The following is a 21961-nucleotide window of genomic DNA, read 5'->3' as shown; positions in this document are numbered from 1 at the left end:
AAGAATGCTACTTTTATCATATATGGCCCACCTCTCATTCTCACAAAGCACCTAGGAGCACGTGCTAGAGCTGGCTCTTCACGAAGAGCCCGCTTCCCTTCTCTTTCATCTTCTCTCTCATCTAACTCAACAAAAATATAGTATTTTAATCCTTACAGCCTGTTGACTGTACCTTATTATACTTGTTCTAAGTCTTTATGCACGTGTCCTAACGACGAGTGCCCTCAATCGTCACCATTAAGCCGATCTAAAATGCCTAACATCAGATGTCGTCATCGTGCACGTATGACAACAAACCTTAACCTCGCCACAACACGCTTTATAAAAAAGGCTCGGTCCCGTTTGCAACACAGGAGGAGAAAACACGGCTGGAGAAAATGGACTCATATTAAAACCTTCTTGGTCCACTTACATATCTTTATTCCTTTTCAAGACAAACACAATGTGACGCCCATGCACGCATTCATGCATGCACGTTGGATGGCGTACACGATCAATCCGCACTCTTCAGCCTTCACTCGCTACCACTTTTTTCTTAAAGTTCACTCACTCGTTGCAGAGCCTAGCTAGCTAGACGGCTAGGAGCGGCGGGATGCTCTGCTCGTTCCTGAAGTAGTCGCCGGGATCCACCTTCCCCTTCACCGTCGCCAGCCGCCGGAAGTTCCCCATGAAGTACTTCTCCCCCCACACCCTCCCGCTCTCGTACGTCGTCACGCCGTCGTCGCCCACCGCGTTCTGCCCGATGTCCAGGTCGCGGTAGTTGACGAAGGCCTCCCTCGGGTTGCTGCTCACCAGCGGCTCCATGAACCCGTACAGGCCGTTGATCAACCCGGCGGCCGCCTCCGCCGCGCCGCCGTCCGCCGCGCAGCACCAGTAGGTGACGTACTGGATGTTGTAGAGCACGCCCCTCCGGTGCGGGTACGGCGTGGCGGAGTCCGCGATGACGCTGCCGACCACGCCGCCGTGCGGCTCCATGATCATCATCAGCGCGCCGTTCCGCGACAGGTGCTCCCGGTAGACGCGCTCCCACCCCGCCTTGCCGACGGCGCACCGCACGTAGTCCGACTTGTTCTTCACGTAGCCGCTCAGGTTGTTGGTCCGGCTCAGCATCCCCTCCAGTGGCACGTTGACGTCCTTGCTGCTCAGGACGATGAACGCCATGGCGCGCACCCAGCTCATCTCCCTGCAGTCGGCCGCCGTCGTGCCGAGCTCCGGGAAGAAGGCGTCCATCTTGGAGATGAGCTGCGAGCAGCTGCCCAGGAAGAGGGTCTGGAACACGGTGTTGTTGCCCTGCACCACGGCGCGGATCGTCAGGTCCGGGAGGAACGGCCTGATCGCCAGCGTCTCCCATTTGGCGAGGACGGCGGCGGTGCTCTCGTCGAAGGTCCTGTCGGTGTTCACCACCGTCACCGTCCGAGGGACCACGGAGAGCTTCAGCTTCCACGACACCACCACGCCGAAGCTCTCGCCGCCTCCGCCCCGGATGGCCCAGAAGAGATCCTCCCCCATTGCGGCCCTGTCGAGGAGGACGCCGTCGGCATTGACGATCTTGGCGTCGAGCACGTTGTCCGCCCCGGTGCCGAACTTGCGCATCATCAGCCCGATGCCTCCTCCGCTCAAGAACCCTCCGACGCCGACCGTCGGGCACGCGCCGCCCGGGAACGCCAGCGTGGGGCTGGCCATGCCGACGGCGTAGTAGAGCTCCCCGAGCGTAGCGCCGGAGTCCACCCACGCGGAGGCCTCCCCGGGACTGACGCGCACGTCGCGCAGCCTCGCGAGGTCCAGCACGGCGAACACCTCGGCGCGCACGGACCGGTACGAGAGGCCCTCGTAGTCGTGCCCGCCGCTGCGCACGCGGAGGCGCACGCCGTGCCGGCGGCCGCACCAGACCGCGTCCTGGACGTGGGCGACGTCGGACGCCGTGACGATGCACGCGGGCCGCACCGTGGCGTTGGTCGCGAACCTGGCGTTCTGGACGGAGGCCGTCAGCACGGACAAGAAGCCGCTGGAGCTCTGCGTGTACAGGAGCTCGCCCGGTATCTTCTCCGACAGGCATGCAACGAAGTTCTCCTCGGAGGAGGAGGCTAGCGAAGGGAGGAAGACGTCGCAGCAGAAGCACGCGACGAGCAACAGTGACAGCACTGCCGTCGTCGAGACAGCCATGGATGATTTGCTCGATCGGTGCAGTGGACTAAGTGGAGTGGAGACTGCTTGCTAATGGCAGCCGAGCTTATTATGGTTATGGAGCTGGCTAATGCTGCTTATAACGAGTTTGATGATGATTTGACTTTGCTAAATGATGCTTAGTATGGTTGACCTGAGGACTTGACCTCATCTTTGTCTCCTCGCCGCGCGCACGTTCGCAATGTAAGTTGATCACGTCAACCGTGAGTGTTAATGACGGGCTTCATCCCGAGACGTGGTTGATGCTAAACGAAGAACTAGTTGTACTAGTAGTAGTTAAGCTACTCCACTGATTTGATTCCTACAGTACATTTGTGAGATCAATGTCAACTAGTTAACGAATCACTCCACTAATTAATCAACTAGGCACACAAAACATGAACGTTTTGTGCGAAGAGGAGTCAAGACTTTCTATGATTTGAAGCGAAGGGCAACTCCAATGTGAATCGCCAAAACGGACCTCATCAATGTTTGCACATATGTCCAGACCGGACATGTTGGTGGACAGGGATAGGAGGAGATCATTCAACCGCAGGCATCAAATATGTGCTTTCAGGTCTTTTTTTCTTAAGAAATCATCCGCCTAGCAAGCATACGAGATCACGGCGACAACGCAGCAGCAGCTTCAACCCACCGCCGATACAGCCTTGGCAGAGCTCGAACGCAACACCACCTACGGCTCTGGCGAAGCTTCATTGCAACTCCGGCCAAGCTCCAACGCAACATTGATGGCTCCAGCAAAGCTCCGCTGCAACTCTGGTCAAGCTCCATTGCAGCCTCGGTGAAGCTCCAACACAGCACCGACGGCTCCGGTGACGCTCCGTTGCAACTCCGGCCAAGCTCCAGTGCAGCACCGGCTATGCTTCCGGTGGCCCGACGGTGTTCATTGCAACACCGACGATGTAGCTACCACCCTTGCTCCAACGACGGTCGTCGTCGCCCCCTCCGGTTTGCAACAGCATCGCTACTGCGACCACACGGTAGAGAGAGACGTGCACCTTGCAGCATGGCGTGGTGGTGCCCCCTCGCAGTACTAAGGGTTTAGGGTCGACTCCTCAACATAGGTTGCAACAAGGGCGCCTTCGCACCACCAGCTCTTAGCGCGGTGGCTGTGGCCATGGCGATGGACGCTGCAGCAGTGCTTATGGGAGTTGTGGGGACCTACGGTTGTTTGTGGTGGGACACGACAATTGTGGGCTCCGACGGCGGGATGCACAGGGATGTGCTCCGAGGGCAATCTTCGATTTGTAGCAACGGGGATTGACATGGGGGGGGCATCTCTTCTTTGCCGTGGGAGCTTGAGGAACGAGAGAGACAAGAGGGGAAAGAAGGGGAGAAGATGTGGGCGAGAAGGTTTCAGCAAGAGATAAGGTAAAACTAGGGAGAACGGTGGCTAGGCCCAACAGGGTGCGTGTCAAACGGGAGAAACGGTTTAAAGGAGATAGAAATCATTCAGCTGAATTTAAGAGTTTTTTTTCTATACATAGATTGCTCAAAACAATGGAAGACAGACAACACAATACTTAATCAACTACTCCCTTCGTTTAGCAGGTCCATGAACAATTGCATAACAGGTTCAAAGCATTTCAAATGCCTTCTCAACATCCTTGCTAGCATTTTCTTATCTTTTGGCAAAGTGAATGTTTTTTGTTATCCCTTAGTTTAGGGATGGTCTTGGCGAAAGTCGTCCATGCAGGACAAAGTATCCTATATTGTAATTATAACCATTGATGATATAGTTGGACTGAGGACTTTGCCCGCACACAACCTTGCAAACAACGAAAACCATTATAGTGCATCGATACCGAGTGCAACGTTTTGATGTCGAGGTTCATCTACACTTGTTTAATAAAAAATTCAAAACAAATACTAAAAAAATCAAAAAAAATCCAAAAGTTTTTTGAATGATAGATAATTTGATGTGTGGGGTTCGCTCTACCTAATTTTTGTATCATTTAAACATCTGAGCAGCTCTCGGTAAGAAAACAAATCGGGTCAAGACATCGCATGTATAGTAAACTTTTTTAGAGATCCTGAATTTGTCTTTTTTACCAAAAGTTGCACAGATCTTCAAATTATACAAAAATTGAAACGAACCTCGTGCATCATATTATCTTTAAATTTTGTTTTGATTTTTTTACACAGCAGGGATGCAGATGAGCCTGGGCTCAAAAGGCAAAGATGACTGGCAAATCCAAGTCCAAAGGTCATGTGGTGTAACCTTCAAGAATGGTGGACTTTTTATCAGTTGAATGGAATCTACGGGCTCTTAAAAATATATCAACTAGTTCACACGCCCCAATGAAATGCATGCCCATTGTCCATAAGGAAACCGGCGAGCACCACTGGCATCTCAAAGAACACGCTGAATAAATTCATGAATGGCAAGCGTGCTCTTTGGTGTAATGCCATGTGGTTGTGGTGGGACAATTGAGACAAAATGAAAACGCGAAACCGCCGATAAGTGATTTTCAGAAATTTTAGGGGGGGGGGGGGGGGGGGTCATGAAGAAACGGAAAACTCCGGCTGAAGATATATTACCGCACCAGTACGGGCAGGTAATCCGAGCAACTATTTGAGCATACGATCATCCAAATTTTGATTGATTGAAACAAAAACATACTATAATAGTCATCACAAGCCAGTATGAAGAACAAAAACAAAAAGGGCCTCTTGGCCATTGGCATGTTATATCATGACTGTTTTCTGCGTCTCTGATCAAGAAAAACTGGATCTTTTCCACTGAGTTTGCAGTCACAGTCACTTGGGTCCAGCCTTCCCATAAGAGTCGCGCAGGGTTACAGTCCTGTTGAACACAAGCTTCTCGGGAGTCGAGTCCGTGTCCACAGCAAAGTAGCCTGGAATTACATTCAAGACGAGTGGTCAGTTGCATCAAGCAATACAGAGAGGAATGCCAACGGTATACAGAGGTACAGAGATTACCAAGCCGCTCAAACTGGAAATTGTCGCCCACAACCGCGGTGGCGAGTGACGGTACAGCATAGGCGTCCTTTACAACCTCTTTCGAGTGCGGGTTAAGATCACCAAGCCAATCTTCCAATTCGGCAGGATTCTAACAGATCAAGAAAGACATTCACAAGAAAGTGACTTTCCAGTGCTATACACATCTGTAATGACAGCAAGAACAGCGAGAAAAACTATACCTCCGATAAGAATAATTTCTCAAACAATCTTATTTCGACCTTTAATGGCTCAACTCCAGGTGCTGGCTGGGCAACCCAGTGCAGAACACCCTGGACAAATTGCAAACCAAGTCAACATCCAGAATGTTCTTTTTGTGTGTGTGTGTCTCAACTCCCTAAGTAAATTTGTAAGGTTTGAAAAGATTCAAGTGACCGTTTACCTTAGGTTTGGAGGTCTTTGAGGGGTCATACTCGGCTCGAATTTCAACAATATCATCTGGATTATCACCATAAATAACCTCTGTGCATTTTATCGGGAATGCATACCTGATAATTAAATACACATGTATCACTTTGTAAACATGCACATATGGAGTAGGTGAACTACAACAGCCAAGTAATTTCAGCTCAACTTTCTTGACAAAAGAACAGTAGTTCCAAATCAATTACCTCAGCAGGGCAGATTTACCAGGTGCCAGCCCATAGTAATCTTTCGAGTCTTTCACGCGAAAATCAGTTTTTTCAATGTAGACAATTTTTGAGAAAGGAACCTGTAGAAAGGTAGTGCATGAGAAATTATTTAGCATAGACACAGAGTATAAACATATAAAGCAAAGATGCGGTAAACCTACAACATTTACATTGCTACTACATTCTTATTGCAGTCTTGAAACAGAATTTTCAGTAACTTGTGCCATAGCAACAAAACCTATTCTTCTGATCATATACTAAACATGAGAGGCACCTTGTAGTAGGACGATGCTTCATCAGCAGGAGCATCAGGCCACTTTTTTCCATCAAGGTCTATGACTTTTCCATCTTCCAAGTTGGTTATTACAACCTAATAATTTAGTAAAGGGTGAGTGTGTTAGGAACTTCTAAAGGCTGAAGACATGAAGTGAATTGCAGCAGGAACCGAGTGCCTAACCTTTAGAGGATGCAAAACAACCATGGTTCGAGAAGCTGTTTTATTCAGTTCTTCTCTGATATGATATTCAAGACGGTCAACACGAATTAAGCTATTGTCACTGCATATAGAAAGAAGTAGTGGAAATCAGTAGCAGAAACGGAGATTTAAAGCTTGAGCATATAGACCAAAGCACGGTTCATGTGAGCCTTTGTTAACAATGATTCATGCATTTACCTTCTCGTTATCCCAATTCCACGGATAAATGAATTGATCGCAGTTGCTGATACTCCCCGTCGCCTCAGTCCCGCCAAAGTCAACAAACGAGGATCATCCCACCCATCTACCCACTTCTCTGTCACAAGCCGATTCAACTGTAACAGAACAAGGAAATGGATATCAATAAGTACATATCAAATACATATATCTTCTCTCTTTATTTTAACATACCTTTCTTTTGGACATCATAGTATGTGATATGTTTAGCCTCGAATACTCCCAAACATGTGGCTGGTACAAACCCAAGGCAACAAGTAGCCAGTAGTATGACGGGCGGCGTATGTCGAACTCAAGCGTGCACAACTAACAAAAAACCACAATCAGTCAAGTTATAGTTCAAGCGAGGCAAAGGTATTTCAAGAAAGGAACTTACAGAATGTGTAATGTTTTCAAGTGAATCCACCATGCAATGAGCATAGTCATAGCTTGGATAGATACACCATTTGTCGCCAGCATGTGGATGAGGAGTGAACTGTATGGGCACCAAAGATTTGAATTTTGTATTGTATGAGATGGACATTCAAATTCATCAAGTGAGCTGCAACGTTGCACCCCTTACTTTTATTCTATATGCTATTAAATCAGACATGTTCTTGTTATCATTCTGCATGTCCTGCTTCATTCGGAGAGTTGCAGCACCCTCAGCAATCAACCCACGCCGCATGTCTTCAAATAACTGCAAAGACTCTTCAATGGGCCTGTCCCTCCATGGACTATCCATCTTCTTTTCCCTGTATTCCTTGATTTGTTCTGCAGTCTGGCAAGCATACACTAGTCAGTATCTACACACTCCCCTTTCTTCTAATTAACTATTGCACCATGATAAAGAAAGGAGAAGAGCAAACAAACCTGGTGATCCACATAGGCTAGCCCTTTCCGTATTAACTCAACTGCATGCTCATATAAAGCTTGGAAATAATCACTTGTATATGTAACTTTATAGGGCTCCCACCCCATCCACTTGACTATCTCCTGGATGTGGTCTATATATTCTTTCTTTTCAGCTTCTGGATTTGTGTCATCAAACCTGTAATTCAAATAGACAGCAGCTCATTTTGGCATGGATGAGAATGCAAAAACTAAAAGAGCAAGAATTGTTTGTAAGCATTTACGTACCAAGCAAAAGTAATTAGAACTCAGGATCAAAAACAGATATAATTAATCAGTTGTAGTACTCCCTTCGTCCCAAAACAAGTGTCACTGATTTAGTACAAAGTTGTACAGCTTTGTACCAAATCAGCGACACTAATTTTGGGACAGAGGGAGTCTAATATAAGAGAACAAGCATAAATTCAAAGACCATTTCCGGTATTTATTCAATGGCATGATCAAGGCAAAAATGAGAACATAAAACAAATAGTTGGCATAAAATTGACCTTAGAGCAACATTAACAGGCCAAAAAAGTATATAAAAATGACAAGCAGGAGAAAACTGTTCCAAATGGAAATTCATATATTGTTACCTGAGATAACAGTGACCATTTCGCTCTTTAGCCAATCCAAAATCAATAAACATAGCCTGAATGAGATGAAGCATGTAAGCATAATCATCTTCCTGTTTCAGGGAAGTAGCATATATGAGAACGTTTTTCATTAAACCTTAGCATGACCGATATGAAGGTATCCATTAGGTTCTGGTGGGAAACGCGTCATCACTTTTCCACCAGTTGCCTTAAGATGTTTCTCTAATATCTCCTTCGTGTTATGCGCCCTCCATATGTTCCCATCGCTGAAGAATATTTCTGTATGAACCTAGCTCGTGAAAAGAAATCAAGACGACTTAAGTTAACTTCTCAAAACACCCAAAGCTCCAACAGATAGTCAATCAAGGTGCTTACGAGAAGGATAACTACTTGGGAAGTGCACAACTGAGATGCATGACAATAACAGAAATTTAATCAATTTATCTCACAATCTACGGTACCTTATTGTTTTCCGCTGGCTGGGGAAATATTGTATAAGGATTCAATTCCTCCTCAGATGGTGGGGCGGCAGTGGCTACTGCAACCTTTTTCTCCTGAAGTTCACGGATACCATAACTAAGTAATTCTGTAATCAAATCGTCATATTTTGAACCCAAAGGATCCACTTCAGCTCACCAACCTCAACTTTTGCCGGTTTCTCCTTCTTCTTTTTCACTGGTTTTACATTGTCAGCTTCCGTCTTCGGACCTAGTATCTCAGCAAGCTTCTTCTCAATCTCCTCCTGTAAGAGCAAAAAAAGAAGTGGTTCAACATAAAGGCGAGGCAATACAACCAGACACTCAAGTATTTAATCAGGATCATTTTGCACCTTTGTTGCCTTGGCATCGCCCCAGGGGTGCCGCTTCCTGACCTGTCCGCATAGGCCACCAACTAGGAGAAGGAAATGCAGGATCAAAGACCAGTTATCTTCCCTCTAGTAATAAATCAGAAAATTCAGTAATATAAAAGTGAAATGGAAGCCAAACCATTTATGTGATAGCGCTGCTCCAATATAGCTTCCAGGTTTTCCTTCAGAACCTCAGAGACAGTTGACTGAATCTCTTCAATAGAAACAACCACACCTGCAGTCACAGATTGTATTATAATAAATAAGGTGGTAAACTGGAAGCAGTGGCTTAAAAAATGCCTGATCATAAAACAGTGTGCACTAATTCAATATTCTTTTATCATCCGAACAAACTCAAATCACACTGGTAGAAATGCTTAGTGTACAGTCAGTGAATTTGCAGACATGATTTATAATTTGCAGAAGAATATAATTGTATTCTGATAATGAAAACATACCTACACCACAGGCTTCTTCAAACTTCCCAATATCCAAAGATTCAGGACCGGTATTAGTAAGAAACGACAGAGCAGCATCTAGCTGTGCAGGGTTCTTGATCTGAAGTGACATGGCAAGAAATACTTCAGGTCCACGGCATAAGGAGAAAGAAGCACTGAAACATTACTAGTTCTTCGCTTGAGCTCAGAGTAAAGAACAGATAATGCAAACTGTGCGTTGAAACTGGATTGAAACATGAATGGGCTGCAGATATATATATACCTTGGTCGAAACGATGTAGCTAATGAGAGCAGGACGATGGACAAGTGCATTATTTGGGTACTTCGTGGCAACCTGTTTCATTCACGAACAAGTGCACCAACATAAATCACACGCGTCATAAGGATTCTCAAATTTAGCAGGGGAAATTGGTGCGGGTGCTCACTGCGTACAGAAGATTCCCGACGGACTTGTCGCATCCAGTTATCCCAGCCTGTTCATGTGCAGATCTACAGTTAAAAGGGGCAAAACATGGCAGGGCTTCCCAGAGATTATAAGTGGCGCCGATTTGGTCAGGGTAAGCCAAACGCAACTTGCAGCGCAGACGAGCAGAAACCAAACCCTAGCGGCAGGTGCAAAGCAGAGCAGCGCTCGTCGAAATCAAGGGAGTGCTTCACGGGTAACGACGGGAGGCGGCTGTGTACCTCGGCTACGACGGCGGCTAGGTTGGCGGTGACCTTGCTATTGACCAGCGCGTTCTCGGCCGTGCGCTGGTCGAGGCCGAGCGCGAGCAGCGTCTCCAGCCGCAGCAGGGGCGGGGCCGAGGCCTTCTCCCCGTCGACCATCTCCGCCGGCGCTCCGGCTCCGGGGTCGGGTGTGTGTCCGTGCGCGTGCGCGCGCCGCAGCTGGGGTTCAGGCGTCTCCGGACAGGGAAGGGATGCTGCGAGCGAGAGAGGTGTGGGGGATTGGGGGAAAGTGTGCGCGGCGTTGGGGGTTTCTGACGCGAGCCCGCACGTAAACCCTCCGGCGGCCCATGCCGCGGGTGGGCTCCCGCGCGTGGGTTGTGTGAGGCGATGTGCGTGGCGGCCACGGTATGTGTCGCTCACTTGGCACTTGGGTAATTATAAAACCCTTCAAAACAATAAAAGTTGGCACTTGGGCGCCACGGAACTTGTTCTCTGTGGGGAGCCTGGTTCTCGAGCATCGCTTGTTTCGAGACGTGTCACGGCTATCGCTTTCCACGGCCGGATAAACATCCACTCTCAAAAGGAACACGGATCATCATGTGCGTAAATCATTTTTTGTAGGGTCATGTGCGTAAACCATTTTTTCTAGGGTCATGTGCGTAAATCTTAGGTCCAATAACAGCATTTGTTTTGTTTTGTTTTGTTTGACAATTGGGACAACATGTGCTTCTTCTTTTCCTTTTTCTTCATGTGGGTAGTTCTTTTTTTTACGAAAGTCATAGGTTTTTATTCCAATATAACAGAATTACAATTCTCAACAAGGAGGAGAGTGGCCCAGCCAACAAGTTGTACTGTCCCCACATCGTTCATAATTCGCTGAACAGTCTGCAACTCTATTCTGATCGCGAGAAACTTTAACAGGAATAAAAACCCTATCACTTAAAAAAACTTGATCTCTTGGATCATATGACCATAGACTGATTTATCCAACAAAGCATCCGTTAAGGCGTTGATAGCAGCAACACAATCCGATTGAACCATAAGTGTAGCTTCGGAATGCTCAGTGGTGAGCTTAATACCCTCAAGAACAACATGTAACTCCGCTTCAAGCGCATCGTTGCAATGGAACAACTTCCGATACGCAGCAAATATCACCTCACTCGTCCTCGTTGAAAGTGCGTTATATCGACTAGAGGGGGGTGAATAGGAGATTTTTAGAATTTCATCACTGAGGAAATTCCTTTTGAGGAAATTCCTCACTGATGACTAACTTGCAGCCGAAACAGTAAAGGATCATAAGTGCAAAGTTTCACAACAGCAGTTTTTGAGAGTGAGGAATGTGAAAACAGATTGCACTGTGAGCAGGCACGCAAAATACAGATGAGGATTAACTGACGTGAAGAATTTGGGGTTGAGGAAATTCAGAGAAAGTCTTCAGCAAATTCTTCAAACAGTAGCAGTGAAAGTCATCAATACATAATTTGAGGAAAGTAAGGAGTTGAGGAATTAGAACCCGTTTCTCAGTGAAGACAGTAGTTGATGACCCAGTTCCAACTGTTGTGACAGTCGTACATCTGGTTTGGAGCGGCTTCGTATTGAAACCAAAGGACACACAGTCCCGGGACACACAGTCCCTACCGTGTTCTCCTTGGGCTAAGAACACACAGTCCTCGCCCAACACTCGTGGTAAGTCTTCAGGGCAGACTTCCAAACCCTCACAAACTTGGTCACCCGGCGATCCACAATTGACTGCTCGAAAGCTCTAGACCATGACGCCTAACCGTCTGGAGGATGCACAGTCCTCAAAGGTAAAAGGCTTCAGTCCCACACAGGAACAACTTCTTCAGTGATGCTCAATCACTAGGTTTGGTTTGTGGTTTCGGTGTATGGGGTATTTCCTCACTGATGAATTACTCTCGAAGATTCTGAGGAATTGGGTTGCTCTTATGACAAGTGTGAGTTTCTAATGGAGCAGCCAACCAGCTAATGGTTATGGGGGCGGCTATTTATAGCATGGGAGCATCCCGACATGATTTGACACTAATGCCCTTAAATAATATGACCGTTGGAGTGGATAAGACCAATGACTTGGCGTGGCTATCGAAACGGTTGGAACCCTCAACTGTGATAGTCCTCATGTCACTGTATTCCTCACTTGAGGCTTTTGGTAGGATTAGGCTTGGGTTGAGCATCATGAGGAAATTCATTCCAAAGTGTAACTTCGACCCCCTTTAACAGTACGGTGTTCCTATTACTCAAATGCGAAGAAAATAAAACAGAAAGAGTAAATCTTCATGCTTCAAAGTCTTCAAAGTGATTTTCTTCAGGACATACCGAATTCCTCAATTTCAGTATCTTCATGAGGAATATCAATTCCATCGCAGGTTCCTCGCGATTCATTTCTTCAGCTTCAGACCAATTTCTTCAACCGAAGATATATATGTTTAGGGGTCGATATTCACCAAATATCTCAAACTCCTCAATGACTTATAGATCATGTGTACACTAATAAACACATTAGATACTTAACCTATAAGTCTTCAAACCACCAAAATCACTAAGGGGCACTAGATGCACTTACACTCGTCCTCAGAATCATCCCCGAGCCTGTTGATCCATCTGTCGCACAGTATGAACCATCCACTGACAACGCCACCATTCCAACCGGAGGTGGAGGCCAAGGTAACCGTGGTATAGGCTTTACGGGCACACATATTGGATCCTTAACCAGCGGAGATTTTCCTTTAATAATCTCATCCACACTGCTTGATATCTGAGTGAAGGTGTTATAATAACTTTGCAGGAAAGAACATGAGACATCTTGCGGAGGGGGATCTTTACCGTGGAGCAATTCATTCCTAACATACCAGGATCGCCAGAGGACCATTAAAATTCTGCTAGGGATGGAGACGTGAGATTCTTCTAGGAGCTGAAATAGCCATTCGTTGCATGTCCATTTGATCAAAGATCTGTTCGGAAGAGGGTAGTGATTCCGCATCAAGTCCCACAAGGAGGCAGCGACCGGACATGAAATAAGTGTTGGGGAACGTTGCATGGGAAACAAAAAATTTCCTACGCACACGAAGACCTATCATGGTGATGTCCATCTACGAGAGGAGATTTGGATCTACGTACCCTTGTAGATCGCACAGCAGGAAGCGTTAAAAAACGCGGTTGATGTAGTGGAACGTCTTCACGTCCCTCGAACCGTCCCACGATCCGTTCCGATCTAGTGCCGAACGGACGGCACCTCCGCGTTCAGCACACATACAACTCGACGATGATCTCGGCCTTCTTGATCCAGCAAGCAAGACGGAGAAGTAGATGAGTTCTCCGGCAGCGTGACAGCACTCCGGTGGTGGTGATGATCTACTCCTGCAGGGCTCCGCCCGAGCTCCGCGGAAATCCGATCTAGAGGTAGAACTATGTGGTCTAGGGTTGAATTGCACGTGGGAAAAGTTGTCTCAAATCAGCCCTAAATCACCACTATATATAGGAGGGAGGGAGGGGAGGAGGCAGTCTCAAACCCTCAAGGTTTGGCCGAAATTGGAGGTGGAGGAGTCCTACTCCAATCCTACTAGGAGTAGGATTCCTCCTTTCCACTTGGAAACCCTTTCCACCTTTTCCACCTTTGGGTTTTTGCCTCTCAAACCTCATGGGCCTTAGTGGGAGCTTATGTCAGCCCACTAGGGGCTGGTTTGTATCCTCCCACAACCCATAAGGCCCCTCGGGGCGTGACATCCCTACCGATGGTCCCGGTACCCTCCCGGCACTCCCGGTACACTACCGATGAGCCCGAAACTTTTCCAGTGACCAAAACAGGACTTCCTATATATCAATCTTTACCTCCGGATCATTCCGGAGCTCCTCCTGACGTCCGGGATCTCATCTGAGACTCCGAACAACTTTCGGTTACCACACATATAACTCAACTATACTAAAACATCATCGAACCTTAAGTGTGCAGACCCTGCGGGTTCGAGAACTATGTAGACATGCCCCGAGGCACTCCTCGATCAATATCCAATAGCGGGACCTGGATGCCCATATTGGATCCTACATATTCTCCGAAGATCTTACCAGTTGAACCTCAGTGTCAAGAATTCATATAATCACGTATGTCATTCCCTTTGTCCTTCGGTATATTACTTGCCTGAGATTCGATCGTCGGTATCCGCATACCTATTTCAATCTCGTTACCGGCAAGTCTCTTTACTCATTCCGTAATACAAGATCCCGTGACTTACGCTTAGTCACATTGCTTGCAAGGCTTGTGTGTGATGTTGTATTACCGAGTGGGCCCCGAGATACCTCTCCGTCACATGGAGTGACAAATCTCAGTCTTGATCCATACTAACTCAACGGATACTTTCGGAGATACCTGTAGAGCACCTTTATAGTCACCCAGTTATGTTGTGACGTTTGATGCACACAAGGTATTCCTCCGGTGCCAGTGAGTTATATGATCTCATGGTCATAGGAATAAATACTTGACACGCAAAAAACAATAGCAATAAAACGACACGATCAATATGCTACGTTCATAGTTTGGGTCTTGTCCATCACATGATTCTCCTAATGATTTGATCCCGTTATCAAGTGACAACACTTGTCTATGGTTAGGAAACCTTGACCATCTTTGATCAACAAGCTAGTCAACTAGAGGCTTACTAGGGATAGTGTTTTGTCTATGTATCCACACATGTATTTGAGTTTCCAATCAATACAATTATAGTATGGATAATAAACGATTATCACGAACAAAGAAATATAATAATAACTAATTTATTATTGCCTCTAGGGCATATTTACAAAAGTCTCCCACTTGCACTAGAGTCAATAATCTAGTTCACATCACCATGTGATTTTAACGAATCCAACACCCATATAGTTCTGGGGTTTGATCACGTCTTGCTCGTGAGAGAGGCTTTAGTCAACGGTTCTGAATCTTTCAGATCTGTGTGTGCTTTACAAATCTTTATGTCATCTTATAGATGTTTCTACTACGTGCTATCCGGAAATACTCCAAATATCTACTCTACTACACGAATCCTTTTCACTACTTAGAGTTATTCAGATTAGTGTTAAAGCTTGCATCGACATAACCCTTTACGACGGACTCTTTAATCACCTCCATAATTGAGAAAATTTCCTTAGTCCACTAGTTACTAAGTATAACTTTGACCGCTGTTTTAGTGATTCAATCATGGATCACCTTTTGTACCCCTTGACAGACTCATGGTAAGGCACACATCAGGTGCGGTACACAGCTTGGCATACTTCAGAGCCTATGGCTAAGGCATAGGGGACGACCTTCATCCTTTCTCTTTCTTCTGTCGTGGTCAGGCTTTTGGGTCTTACTCATATTCACACCTTACAACACAGCCAAGAACTCCTTCTTTGCCGGTCTATTTTGAACTACTTCAAAAACTTGTCAAGGCATGCATTTCATTTGAAAGTTCTATTAAGCATTTTGATCTATCTATATAGATCTTGATGCTCAATGTTCAAATAGCTCTATACAGGTCTTCCTTTGGAAAACTCCTTTCAAAGAACCTTTTATGCTTCGCAGAAATTCTACATTACTTTCGATCAACAATATGTCAACAACATATACTTATCAGAAATTCTATAGTGCTCCCACTCACTTCTTTGGAAATACAAGTTTCTCATAGACCTTGTACAAACCCAAAAGCTTTGATCATCTCATCAAAGCGTATATTCCAACTACGAGATGCTTGCACCAGTCCATAGAAGGATCGTTGGAGCTTGCATACTTGTTAGCATCCTTAGGATCGACAAAACCTTCTAGTTGTATCACATACAACCTTTCCTCAAGGAAACCGTCGAGGAAACAATGTTTTGACATCCTATGTGCAATATTTCATAAATAATGCATCAACTACTAACATAATTCCAACAGAATTTTAGCATCGCTACGACTGAGAAAGTCTTAGCATAGTCAACTCTTTGAACTTTGTCGGAAACATCTTTGTGACAAGTCGAGCTTTTCTTAATGGTGACTTTTAACCATCATTGTCTGTCTTTATTTTAAAGATCCATATTTACTTAACAGTCCTACGACCATCAAGTAGTTCTTCCAAAGTCTACACTTAGCTTTCATACATGGATCCTCTCTCGGATTTCATGGCCTTCAGCCATTTGTCCGAATCTGGGCCCACCATCGCTTCTCCATAGCTCGTAGGTTCATTGTTGTTCAAAAACATGACCTCCAAGACAGGGTTACCGTACCACTCTGTAGTAGTACGCGACCTTGTCGACCTACGAGGTCTGTAGTATCTTGATCCGAAGCTCAATGATCACCATCATCAGTTTCCACTTCAATTGGTGTAGGCGCTACAGGAACATCTTCCTGCGCCCTGCTACACACTGGTTGAAGTGACGGTTCACTAACCTCATCAAATTCCACCACCCTCCCACTCAACTCTTTCGAGAGAAACCTTTCCTCGAGAAAGGACCCGTTATTAGAAACAAAACACTTTGCTTCCGGATCTGAGATAGGAGATGTACCCAACTGTTTTGGATATCCTATGAAGATGCATTTACCCGCTTTGGGTTCGAGCTTATCAGACTGAAACTTTTTCACATAAGCATCGCAACCCTAAACTTTTAAGAAACGAGAGCATAGGTTTCTCCAAACCATAGTCTATATTGTGTCATCTCAACGGAAATACGCGGTTCCCTATTTAAAGTGAATGTGGTTGTCTCTAATGCATAACCCATAAACGATAGTGGTAATTCGATAAGAGACATCATAGTATGCACCATATCAAATAGGGCGTGGCTATGACGGTCGGACACATCATCACACTATGGTGTTCCAGGTGGCATGAATTGCGAAACAATTTCCACATTGTCTCAACTGTGTACCAAAACTCGCAACTCAGATATTCATCTCTATGATCATATCGTAGATAGTTTATCCTATTGTCACGAGGATCTTCACTCTGAAATAGCTTTGAACCTTTCAATATTTCAGACTTGTGATTCATCAAGTAAATACTCCTGTATCTACTCAAATCATCAGTGAAGTAAGAACATAACGATATCCACTGCATGCCTCAGCACTCATTGGACTGCACACATCAAAAATGTATTGCATCCAACAAGTTACTTTATTGTTCCATGTGGTATGATTTTACATGTCTCAAGTGATTCAAAATCAAGTGAGTCCAAATTGATCCATCTGCATGGAGTTTCTTCATGTGTTTATACCAACAGGTATGGTTTGCATGTCTCAAACGTTTCAAAAATGAGTGAGTACAAAGATCCATCAACATGGAGCTTCTTCATGCATTTTATACCGTCATGACTCAAGTGGCAGTGCCACAAGTAAGTGGTACTATCATTATTAATTTGTATCTCTTGGCACTAATATTATGAACATGTGTAGTACTACGATCGAGATTCAATAAACCATTAAAGGTAATTATCCAAGCAAATAGAATAACCATTATTCTCTTTAAATGAATAATTGTATTGCAATAAACACGATCCAATCATGTTCATGCTCAACGCAAACACCAAATAACAATTATTTAGTTTTAACACCAATCCCGATGGTAGAGGGAGCGTGCGATGTTTGATCACATCAACCTTGGAAACACTTCCAACACTTATCAGCACCTCGCCTTTAGCTAGTCTCCGTTTATTCCATAGCTTTTATTTCGAGTTACTAATCACTTAGCAATCGAACCGGTATCTAATACCCTCGTGCTACTAGGAGTACTAGTAAAGTACACATCAATATCATGTATATCAAATATACCTTTGTTGACTTCGCCAGCCTTCTCATCTACCAAGTATCTAGGGTAGCTCCGCCTTAGTGACCGTTCCCCTCGTAACAGAAGCACGTAGTCTCGGGTTTGGGTTCAATCTTGGGTTTCTTCATTAGAGCAACAACTGGTTTGCCGTTTCATGAAGTGTCCCTTCTAGTCCTTGCCCTTCTTGAGACTAGTGGTTTTACTAACCATCAACTATTGATGCTCCTTCTTGATTTCTACTTTCGCAGTGTCAAACATTGCGAATCGCTCAAGGATCATCATATCTATCCTTGATATGTTATAGTTCATCACAAAGCTCTAGCAGCTTAGTGGCAGTGACTTCTTATAATGCCCCAGAGTGTAACTTGCCATATTTGGAACCTTCATGTATGTGGGTCCATGATGTGATTGCTATGAGAGCTATATTTCATGTGATATTACCTTGTATCCCCTTTGCATTCATGCATCTATTCATCCATGCCTTCATTGTATTTGTTGTTGTTGTGGATCCTTGGATGTGGTTGTGATGTTGATGTGTATGTGATGTGCTAGGTGATGATGGAGTGGGGTATTTGAAAGTGGGGTGCTTCTATGTTAGTTTTCAAATAGGTTTCAAAACCCCCCTTCTCTATTTCTCAAAGCTCAAGTTTTACTTGCTCTAACCCTGGTTCAAAAATGTAGTTCAATTAGAGTGATTTGTGGTGGATGTGGTGCTAGGTTTAATATGTTTTGAATCCATGTTTGAGAGGGGTAAATATTCACAAAATAGTTTAATTAATTCTGTTTTGTAAATATGTAAATGCTCCAAAAATTCCCTTTTCATTTTATTTCATTAGGTCATAATTCCCTTATGACCAGGGGCATTTTTGTTTTATTTTAGCTTCAACAATGTTGCCTGATACGTCTCCAACGTATCTATAATTTTTTATGGTTTCATGCTATTATCTTGTTAAACTTTGGATGTTTTGTATGTATTTTATATATTTTTTGGGACTAACTTATTAACTCAGTGCCAAGTGTCATGTTTTTGACCCCTTTCAGAGGAGGATTTTGAACGGAGTCCAAACGGAACGAAACTGCCAAAAAGATTTTTTCCGAAACAGAAAAAGATCGGGAAGCCGGAGAATCAGGGCAGGGGGCCACCAGGGACCTCACAAGCCCTCATGGCGCGGCTAGGGTGAGCCCGCGGCCGCCTGGCTTGTGGGCTCCCTGAGGCTCCTTTGCCCTAGGTTTTGCGCCTATATATTCCCAAAAATTCCACAAAAAATCAGGAGATCATCGAAAGTACTTTTCCGCCGCCGCAAGCTTCTGTCTCCGCAAGATCCCATCTGGGGCACGTTCTGGTGCCCTGCCGGAGGGGGGATTCGGATACGGAGGGATTCTTCATCAACACCATGACCTATCTGATGATGCGTGAGTAGTTCACCATAGACCTACGGGTCCATAGCTAGTAGCTAGATGGCTTCTTCTCTCTCTTGGATCTTCAATACGAAGTTCTCCATGATCTTCATGCAGATCTATCCAATGTAATCTTCTTTTGTGGTGTGTTTGTCGAGATCTGATGAATTGTGGATTTATGATCAGATTATCTATGAATCTTATTTGAGTTTCTTCTGATCTCTCTTATGCATGATTTCATATCCTTGTAATTCTCTTCGAGTTGTGGGTTTTGTCTGGCCAACTAGATCTATGATTCTTGCAATGGGAGAAGTGCTTGCTTTTGGGTTCATACCGTGCGGTGATCTCACCCAGTGACAGAAGGTGTAGCGAGGCACGCATCGTGTTGTTGCCATCAAGGGTAAAAAGATGGGGTTTTCATCATTGGTTTGAGATTATCCCTCTACATCATGTCATCTTGCTTAACGCGTTACTCTGTTCGTCATGAACTCAATACACTAGATGCATGTTGGATAGCGGTCGATGTGTGGAGTAATAGTAGTAGATGGAGAAAGTATCGGTCTACTTGTCTCGGACGTGATGCCTATATGTATGATCATTGCCTTAGATATCGTCATGACTTTGCGCGGTTCTACCAATTGCTCGACAGTAATTTGTTCACCCACCGTAATACTTGCTATTTTGAGAGAAGCCTCTAGTGAACACTATGGCCCCGAGGGTCTACTCCACACCATATTTTCAGCCTTACACTTTTTACTTCGTTGCACTTTCCGCCTTTAGATCTCACTTTGCAAACAATCTTGAAGGGATTGACAACCCCTTTGAAGCGTTGGGTGCAAGCTTGTTTGTGTTTGCGCAGGTACTCTGGACTAGACGAGACCCTCCTTCTGGATCAATACCTTGGTTCTCAAATTGAGGGAAATACTTACTGCTCCTGTGCTGCATCACCCTTTCCTCTTCAAGGGAAGAACCAACGCAAGCCCAACCTCTGTCAACGTGTCAACTCCTGGCGCTGTTGTCTGTGGGATAGCAGAAGAATTTCTGGCGCCGTTGCCGGGGAGGAAGATCAAGTCAAGAACTCATCCAAGTAAGTGTCGCAAACTCATCTCTTGCATTTACTTTGTTTGCCAGTTGCCTCTCGTTTTCCTCTCCCCCACTTCACCAATTTGCCTTTTTCGTTCGCCTTTTCGTTCGGCATTTCTTTCGCTTGCTTTGTGTTTGCTTGTGTTGCCATGTGCCCTCAATATGCTTGCATATTTGCTTGCTGAAAATCTAGTGATATGGATTCTCACCCACTTGTTAATCTCTTTAAGAGATCCTATTATGTTGATCCAATTGCTAGTGAGTTGAGTGCACTTGACTTTCTCTATGGAGTTTTGCTTGAGATGCGTGAATCTGAAAATCGTGATGAAGAAATTTATGAAGTGATTCACGAGGGCTCCTTGAATGAAAAGCATGATTGCAATGGTTTCACTATAAATCCTATTAGTGTCAATCATGCTAAAAATATGCAAAACCCTAAGCTTGGGGATGCTAGTTTTGCTATGTCCACTACTTGTTGCAATGATCATGAGTGGGACGATGATTTTTCTTATGATCTTGAAAATTTGTTTAAGCCTCATGATGAATATGATATTTGCAATATTATTGAAAGTGGGTTTGGAGAAGTCATGACTTTAGTTGATGATAATCCCACTATTTTTGAAGAGCGTCAACTTTGCATTCATGTGGATCATGAAAATAATATACTATGGGATAGCTATAATGTTGAATTTGAATATGATCCCACATGTAATTGCTATGAGAGAGGAAAATATGATGGTAGAAACTTTCATATCACTAAATCACCTCTCATTATGTTGAGATTGCTACTGTCTCTTTCTTCTTCCTTGCATATGGTAACTATTGGTTGTCTTGACAATCTGTTTTCCTATAAAATGCCTATGCATAGGAAGTATGTTAGACTTAGATGTGATTTTCACATGCTTTATGATGCTCTCGTTGTGCTTCAGTTCTTGTCTTTTGTGTGAGCATCATTGAATTATCAATGCCTAGCTAAGGGCGTTAAACAATAGCGCTTGTTGGGAGGCAACCCGATGAATTTACCGTTTTCTTTCTGTTTTGTTGCGTCCACACTTTCATAATCTTGTTGTGATTGTGTTTTTGTGTTTCTTTTTGTGTTTGAGCCAAGCAAAGCCTTTATGACTAGTCTTGGTAATGGTTGTTTGATCCTGCTGGAAAAAGACAGAAACTTTTTGCTCACAAGATGATTTTTCATTTTTATTTAGAAAGAGCTTTTGAGTTGATTCTTTTTTAAGCTGATTGACATGCTTTTTTCCCAGGCCGTCGTAATGTTTAAGATTTTTTGAGGTACCATAAGTATACAAATTATACAAATTGCTACAGACTGGTCTGTTTTTGACATATTCTGTTTTTGTTGAGTTGGTTGCTTGTTTTGATGAAACTATGGTTAGTATCGGGGGGTACTAGCCATGGGAAAGTGAGGATACAGTAGCCCATCATCAATATAGATAGAATTCAAGTTTGCTACAGTACCAAAATAAGTGGTAGTTTTTTTTGTACTAATGTTATCACAAGTTTCTGTTTAAGTTTTGTGTTGTGAAGTTTTCAAGTTTTGGGTGATGTTCCCATGGACAAAGAGATAAGGAGTGGAAAGAGATCAAGCTTGGGGATGCCCAAGGCATCCCAAGCCAAATTCAAGGACACCAAAAAGCCTAAGCTTGGGGATGCCCCGAGAAGGCATCCCCTCTTTCGTCTTCAATCCATCGGTAACATTACTTGGAGCTATATTTTTATTCACCACATGATATG

At 44.6% G+C, this 21961-nt stretch overlaps 2 protein-coding genes across 3 annotated transcripts; both read right to left on the bottom strand.

Moving 5' to 3' along the window:
- Positions 1-369: 369 nt before the first annotated feature.
- Positions 370-2254, bottom strand: LOC123439496 (berberine bridge enzyme-like Cyn d 4). The gene has a single exon (XM_045116211.1). It carries the CDS (start codon positions 2161-2163, stop codon positions 571-573), a length of 1593 nt encoding a protein of 530 aa, XP_044972146.1. The 5' UTR covers positions 2164-2254; the 3' UTR covers positions 370-570.
- A 2504-nt stretch (positions 2255-4758) lies between these two features.
- Positions 4759-10341, bottom strand: LOC123442928 (glutamine--tRNA ligase). 2 transcript variants are annotated; one of them, XM_045119114.1, is made up of 22 exons: positions 9966-10341; positions 9707-9754; positions 9544-9615; positions 9282-9381; positions 8963-9058; positions 8806-8867; positions 8617-8718; positions 8438-8530; positions 8113-8265; positions 7977-8032; positions 7363-7540; positions 7073-7270; positions 6887-6985; positions 6685-6816; positions 6472-6608; positions 6256-6355; positions 6073-6168; positions 5778-5878; positions 5549-5654; positions 5349-5438; positions 5128-5257; positions 4759-5042 (listed from the first exon to the last, which is right to left on the bottom strand). In XM_045119114.1, exons 1-22 carry the CDS (start codon positions 10104-10106, stop codon positions 4945-4947), a joined length of 2388 nt encoding a protein of 795 aa, XP_044975049.1. In that variant the 5' UTR covers positions 10107-10341; the 3' UTR covers positions 4759-4944. The 2 variants fall into 2 exon arrangements, with proteins under 2 accessions (XP_044975049.1, XP_044975050.1); XM_045119115.1 differs by lacking the exon at positions 9544-9615.
- Positions 10342-21961: the final 11620 nt, after the last annotated feature.

The sequence above is a fragment of the Hordeum vulgare genome, chromosome 3H, assembly GCF_904849725.1.
Source record: "Hordeum vulgare subsp. vulgare chromosome 3H, MorexV3_pseudomolecules_assembly, whole genome shotgun sequence".
Lineage (NCBI taxonomy): Eukaryota > Viridiplantae > Streptophyta > Magnoliopsida > Poales > Poaceae > Hordeum > Hordeum vulgare.
Note: the sequence above shows the minus strand (reverse complement) of the source record. Positions and strands in the feature narration are given on the sequence as shown.